Source organism: Nelumbo nucifera, chromosome 7 (genome assembly GCF_055504915.1).
Source record: "Nelumbo nucifera cultivar China Antique chromosome 7, China Antique-T2T, whole genome shotgun sequence".
In the NCBI taxonomy this organism is placed as follows: domain Eukaryota; kingdom Viridiplantae; phylum Streptophyta; class Magnoliopsida; order Proteales; family Nelumbonaceae; genus Nelumbo; species Nelumbo nucifera.
Window position 1 is genome coordinate 39,999,401 of NC_142655.1, and position 7,806 is coordinate 40,007,206.

The 7,806-nt window shown below is 41.5% G+C and overlaps 1 protein-coding gene across 1 annotated transcript; it reads left to right on the plus strand.

The window, feature by feature from the left end:
* The first annotated feature begins 6,129 nt into the window (after positions 1 to 6,129).
* Positions 6,130 to 7,164, plus strand: LOC148790390 (uncharacterized). The gene is made up of 2 exons (XM_088892281.1): positions 6,130 to 6,573; positions 6,706 to 7,164. The coding sequence occupies exons 1-2, from the start codon at positions 6,130 to 6,132 to the stop codon at positions 7,162 to 7,164; spliced, it is 903 nt and encodes a 300-aa protein (XP_088748407.1).
* Positions 7,165 to 7,806: the final 642 nt, after the last annotated feature.

Here is a 7,806-nt window from a genome sequence, read left to right on the forward strand (position 1 = left end):
AGGTGATGAAATACACATGTTGATTTCATGTCCTAACACTCAAGGGACCACATACATCAGTAAGTGTTAGGTCAAGTGTGCCTGCAGATCTTTCAGGCCTATCATCAAATGGCCGCTTAGTCATCTTACCTTGTAGGCAAGGTTCACAAGTGGGAAGATTTTCTACAGTTAGAAAATCCAAAGGACCATCCTTTACCAGCCATGTGATTCGGCCAACACCGATATGGCCAAGTCAGTAATGCCAGAGGCACGTGGGATTTACTATATCACGATTCCTTTTCTTGGGATTTTCGACTGACGTAGTTTCGGTTAAGTTAGTTTCTAGAGAAGGATGTAGAACATAGAGACCGTTCCCCAGTTCCCGCATGTGATGAATTTGTTATTCCGTTTAACAGTAATCATATTACTAAAATAAACAGTATATCCATCAGCACATAGCTTAGAAATAGAAATTAAATTTCTTCTCAAGTTCTGTACATAAAGACAATCTTTAAGTACAAGCACTCCTTTTCTAAATACTAATTCTACGGTTCCTATGGCTGCAGCTGCAACACTTGCAGTCGTTCCCAACAATAGTGTCACTTCGCCTTCACTCAATCTTCTACTAACTTTGAACCCCTGCAGTGAGTTACACGCATGAGTTGAAGCCCCAGAGTCAACACACTAGGACACAGAAGTAACTAACATATAAGTTTCTATGACACAAGTTTCGATGTTACATTTCTTAGATTCCAGGTATGCAGGACAGTTCCTCTTCCAATGGTCGGTCTGCTTGCAGAAGTGGCAGACATCAGATGCCTTGTTCTTCTTATGCTTCTTGGGTTTGGTAGCTTTCTTCTGGGGCTTCTTTGCCTTTCTCTTTTTCTTGCTCGATTTGTTAGTTTCAGCAAGCATAACCACAGGCTCATCCTACTTGAGTAGATCCTCGGCCCTCCGCAACATATTGCTGAGTTCCTGGACGCCGACATTCAGCTTATTCATGTTGTAGTTCATTGTGAACGCATTGAAGGAAGAGGGCAAAGAATTCAGGATGGCATCCACTTGCATGCCAAGATCCAGCCCGGATCCAAGGGCTTCGAGTTCGTTAATGTAGCCCATCATCCGAAGACAATGGTCATGAACTTTCTGCCCTTTGGTCATCTGCGCGGTCATGAACAATTTCAGGACCTTCTGTCGAGTAGAACGGTTTTGCTCTTCATACATCATCCTTAGACTGTCCAATATGTCCTTGGCTAGTTCGATCTGATCGAACTGCCTCTGTATTGATTGTCCAGTGATGCAATGACAAAGCAGCGGGCTAGGGAGTTCTTATCCTCCCAATCTTGGTAGTCCCTCCTACGGGCCTCAGAAGCCCTATCACCCGGACGTTCCGGAGCAGGATTTTTCACTACCTTGTCTAACTTTTCAGAAGTTAGGACCAGCATAAGATTTCTGTACCAGTCGGCATAGTTTGGGCCCTTAAGCTTGTTATCGTCTAGAAGCTTTGCAAATTGACCGTTTGCCATTTTCTGATAAAACAGCAAAATCATTAGTCCACAACCTTTGTTTGATTCATGTTTACCTACATAGATATGGCTTTTAATCTATGTTCCATTCCCATTTGTTCATCTCTGAGATTTCCCTCCTATCTCAGTGACGGAGATGACGAAATGTCTCTGGAAATGTGGGAAATCACATGGGGTGCGTGAAGCCAACTGTTTCAGCAACATAACCCCACCACCTTTCTGTGACGGGTCATATCCACTCATCGAATGAGTTTCCCTTTGGCCTCTATCAGACAAGGTTCAAAATCATTTTCAGGTAAACCTTTCTGTCCAGTGAGTGCTCACCCAACATATTCAGGTTACGCCAAGGTACCGTGAGAGAGTTCCCATTTTTTGGTGAAGCCCCTCCTACATCAGTCTATGACGCCCTATCATCTTATGAAACACTGACAGATCCAACAGCAAATGGATAGCCCAATTTTATGGTGTGTTTCCTCATTACTGAATGACCCATCATTGTGCTAATGACGGAAGACCTTTAGAGAGTCCATCATATGGATCTCCCTATCACATGCACTCATATTTGCTGGAGGGAACTAAATTACACCCTAGTTCTAATTTTAGGTCAAACCAAAGTGGCTCCCACTGACTTTCATAAAGTCAGATTTCTGGTGGGCCTTAATCGGCTAGGGGTTCCGTACGCATCCCTTTTCAAGGTTGTGGGGCCCACCAAGTAAGGAGGGTCATCCAATGACCTTAAGGGACACCATGGCAATGATATGCATTCAGCCATGGTGCGTGCAAGAGCCACTAACAAGTCTTCATGGGCCAAGTGCTTATGGCCCATGGTCGCAGCACATCAAACATCCAAACATCACATGTAAAGGAAGAATTGATCCAATCAATTAACTACTGTAAAGCCCATTAAGCAGCCCATTTGAAATCCATAACATTAACAATTAATGTCTACTGGGTGTATGGGCTTAATCGCAGTTAGCAGTTCGGCCCATACAGCTTTTCTCACAAGAGTGGGCTTTTGCAGTTTTAACCTTTTAAAATTGGGCTTTACAGGTGGGCCGAATTAACCCCTGTAATTGAACATCAGATTAGAAATGGCAAGTCTGAGAAGAATGGACTGAAAAACAGCCCCCTTCGAACCCTAGATTTGGTCCAAACAGCTTTGGTCCAATCTGGTCCAAATTGGTGCGAAACTGATTTTCAATTCAAGAATTAATTCATGAAAGATCTGAAATTAATAATTTTGATTTTAGGCAATCACAAATAAACTATGGACTGTTCGCACCACCTGCAAAACAAAGGTTAATCACTAGGGTTGAAGTTTCACAAACTGCAAATCGCAGAAAGCGATTTCTCCATCTGCAAATCTCCAGCGTTGCCTTCTTCTTCCTTCTTCTTTAATCAAGAAAAACAGAAATCCTACTTCTATTAATTTATTACATTCTTGATCAAATCCTATACATTCAGTCTAGAAAAGTAAAAAAAATAATTACAGACCAAAAAATAAATGAATAAAAGGGAAAGAAAGGGTGCGAAGACTATCTGTGCCCAATCTACACTGCGATCTCCAGGTTCGAACAGTCCATTATATCAAAATAAATGAAGAACAGTTCTAAATAAATTTTGGATTTAACAAAAATTAATTTCAGATCAATCGCCCTTAACAAGAAACAGTTTCTTGAAATAAAGAAAACAATCTGCGCAAATCTTAGCAGAACATCTTCTATCCATCTGTGCAAGTTCAGATCTGATTTTCTTTTGGTTCAAGATTCGAACCTGTGGCTCTGATACCACTGAAAGAATGGTAGGATCCATCAAACGGACGCCATAAAGGTTGCAGAATGGGTGGGCGAATTTCAAAAATTTTCCTACCTTCTCCCAACTGGGAATCGCATTCCCTAAATTTAGAATATATTTTTCAAGGATTCTACTTGAACCATAATCGAACCAGATCTGAACCAAAAGGAAAAAGGGAGGATTATACCTGATCCAGAGAAACAGTATCTCCCAAAATTGGTGTTCATGCCCAAAGAAGACACCAAGAAACGATCCTGCTGAAGATGACACAGTTGTGGGTGGAACGGAACCACCAGGGTGCATCCTACACACTGGATCCTTCGCAAGAACCCTCTGGAAACTCTGAACACCGAATCTTTTTCAATCTTTCTTGCAAGACTGATGTCAAGAACTGATTTCTTGACTTCCTATTGCTACAAAGATCAAATCTTGCAAGAGGGAATGGCGGCGACTGGAGGAGAACTCCTGGGACGAACATGGCTGAACTGCTTCTCTTCTCTCTAGAGTCTGTATGAGATCTAATCTCAATTCGCAGGGAGTTTTCTTGCCAAAAAACTTGGTTCGAAATCTGATGTTTCTTCTTGAGTTTCTCCTCCTTTCTTCTTGATTAAGAAAACTTCCTAATTAGGAGTTATCCCAATACAAATAAGTATTTGGATAGGGGATTATCTTAATCCTATCTGCAGATTAAGTTAGCTTACTACTGATCTTATCAGAAGGTTACCAGATTCAAATCTAATTTGAATTTGGTCTCCTGGTGCGGATAAGGTTAAAGGCCCAATCCTTTTACTAACATTAATCTTAGATTCGCCCCATAGATGGGTTATCATATCAGCCCAGCTCGAAATGGGCATTTGGCCCATTAAGTGTTCAGTGTTTAACTAGTTTCCAATCTGCTGCCCAGTTGGGCTTCTTTGTATGGCGTGGGACCCAAGCATTGATCAACACACCAGTCACATGGATTCAGCCCAGCCTTTATTACAAGACTCAGCCGAATTCACAAAAAAACTCAGTGAACCCCTGAGACCATCACATGGACCCTATGGGCCCAACACTTACATTAAGTGGTCCCTGGGCCAAACCATCTTATAAAAACCCAGGGATTGTGGACAGGTGCAAGATTAGCCCATCAGGTATTATCCTAAATGATCTTACACTTAACCTCTCAGCCCTTAATGATCTAGCACGGCCCGACAAGAGAGGACCTCTCCTTCGGCTGCAAGGAACAGTGCTGCACTGTCTTCTCACTTGGATCCCGGGAATTAAAACCATTTGGAAACATTTCGAAACCGTACAATATATATATATATTTATATATTAATTTTGCAAAACAAAATTCCAACGATTGAAATCAACTGCAGGCAGTTTGGTTTCCATCAGAGAGAGTGCATTCCCGATCATTACCATTGTCCGACAAAGGGGCTGATCCTGTCACTATGTTCACTCACTCAGATGAATTCTCAGACTGCCCCAACATGCCCAGGTTTTGACCCCCACTAAGGATCTCACTAATTGAAATATCAAAGACAGCCCGATTCGACACCTAGTGAAATGTCATAATCGAGTCAAGGGGTCAGGTGTGACTTTCCAGTTTTGCCCATCTGTCACCAAGGTCCAGGGCAATACTGGAAATCTGGTCTGGTTTAGGGATTCAAGTAATCCCACACTGCATGTGCCTTGGGTCTTACCCTGATGGCCGAGACAGGCCATCTCAACACTTGGTGGCACACCAGTATCAGCCTTGGCAGGATAAATCTCCCCAGACTTATCCAATGGCTGTGAACATTTAAAACTAACACGAGTCTCTTTATGTGTCCAGTTTTAGGGTCTTACACAGAATTATACCAAACAACATGAATCAAACATGCACTTCATTTATTTACACTAAATGTCAAAAGTACATCAAATCGGATTGAAGCTAAGGGCATACAAGACTGCCTAACAACCACCTTGTAACACCCAAGGACTATGGGTAGATGCAAGATTAGCCCATCAGGTATTACCCTTAATGGTCTTACACTCAACCTCTCAGCCCATAATGATCAAACATTGCCCGACAAGAGAGGACCTCTCCCTCGGCTGCATGGAACAGTGCTGCACTCTCTACTCATATGGATCCCGTGAATTAAAACCTTTTGCAAACATTTTTGAAACCATAATATATATACTTTTATATCTCATATAAAATATATTTTGCAAGACAAATCTGAACGATTGAAATCAGCTGCCGACAGTCTTAGTTTTCATCATAGAGAGTGCATCCCCGATTATTACCTTTTTTTCGACAAAGGGGCTGATTCTGTCACTATGATCACCCACTCAGATGAATTCTCAGACTGTCCCAACATACCCAGGTTTTGACCCCCGCTAAGGATCTCACTGATTGGTACATCAAAGACAGCCCAATCCGACACCTAGTGTAGTATCATAATCGATTCTAGGGTTCGGGTGTAACTTTCCAGTTTTGCCCATTAATCTCCAAGGTCCAAGGCAATACTGGAAATCTGGTCCGGTTCAAAGATTCATTTGATCCTACACTACATGTGCCTAGGGTCTCACTTTGGCAGCTGAGACAGGCCACCCCAACCGACTTGGTGGTACATTAGTGTAAGCATTATCAGGATAGGTCTCCCCAGACTGACCCATTAGCTGTGAACATTCTAAACTAACACGAGTCTCATTATGTGTCCAGTTTAAGGGTATTACACAGAAACATATCAAGGGAACATGAATCAAATATATACTTTTATTCATTTACAATAAACTCATAATGTACATCATTCTGATTGAATCTAAGGGCATACAAAACTGTCTAACACATCCAACCAACATGTGCCCTACACTTCAAGATGAACCCTATGAACAAGCCAATGTTGTTGGAGGATTCCCTCAAAGGAGATACGATCCCTATTCAAATACTTATAATGTAGGATGGAGGGATCATCCTAATCTTAGCTATGGAGCCAAGCCCTTCGGTTTCCAACCACAATATCAAGCTAGACAACCAGCTCCCCAACACTCATCTTCCAAACCAGGTATGTCTTTAGATGAAATTGTTAAAGCAATTGCAACTAACACCCAACAATTTCAACAGGAGACAAGGACAAGCATCCAAAACCTGGAGAATCAAGTAAGTCAATTGGCAACTGCTGTGAGTCGATTGGAATCTCAAGGATCAGGAAAGCTACCCTCACAGACCGTAGTCAACCCTAAGCAGAATGCTAGTGCAATCACTTTGAGAAGCGAAAAGGAGCTGAATAGGCATAGCAAGGAAGTGCCTAAGAATACAACTGAAGAAGAAATAGAAAAGGAAGCACTACCACCCTAAACTCAAGATCCAAGCAGTAAACAACCCCAAGCCATAGTAATAACTCCACCTTTTCCTAGCCGATTTGCAAAATCCAAGGAGGAGCAAGAGAAGGATATTCTTGAGACATTCTGCAAGGTTGAGATAAATATTCCCCTCCTTGATGCAATCAAGCAAGTACCCCGCTATGCTAAATTCCTCAAGGAGTTGTGCACTACTAAGAAGAAGCTGAAAGGTGATGAGAAAGTCCATATAGGGGAGAATGTTTCAGTAATCCTCCAAATGAAATTACCTCCCAAATGCAAGGACCTAGACATGTTTACTATCCCTTGTAAGTTAGGAAACGTTAAGATTGAAAGAGCAATGTTAGATCTAGGAGCTTCAATAAATGTCATTCCCTGTTCTATTTACACAACTCTGAACCTTGTACCATTGAAAGAAATGGGTGTGATTCTACAAGTTGTTGATCGATCCACTACATATCCAAAGAGGGTTTTGGAGGACGTGTTGGTTCAAGTCGATGATTTGGTCTTTCCGACTGGTTTTTTATGTGATTGATATGGAAGAAGATAATTCTTCCAATTCAACTCCAATTTTGTTGGGGAGGCCATTTCTTAAGACATCCAAGAATAAAATCAATGTGCCATGGAATTTGATGGTGAGATTATCAACTTTAATATCTATGATGCTATGAGATATCCTAGTGATGTACATTTTGTCTTTTCTATAGATATTATTAACTCTTTAGTGCAGCAAACTTTCGAGTTGGATGATGAAGACATGTTGAAGGTTGCCCTTAACAATGGTTTTGATCGGGAAGGATTACAAAAAGTAGAAAAGGAGTTTGTGCTGAATCCTGAATTGCAAAATTTGACTTTTGAACTGGAATCTCTTAAAACTATAACTTGTAATGTGTCTTTTATTAGTTTACCTATAGCTCACACAAAACTCCTTCCATCTATTGTGCAGGCACCACAATTGGAGTTGAAATCATTGCCAAAGCACCTGAAATATATGTTCCTAGGAGAGGGGGAGACACTTCCTGTAATAATCTCCTCCGAACTTGATGCATTAGAAGAGAGAAAGTTGATTCGAGCACTCAAGGAGTGCAAAGAGGCGATTGGATGGACTGTAGCTGATATCAAGGGGATAAGTCCATCTACATGCATACACAGAACACTATTGGAGGAAGACTCTAAA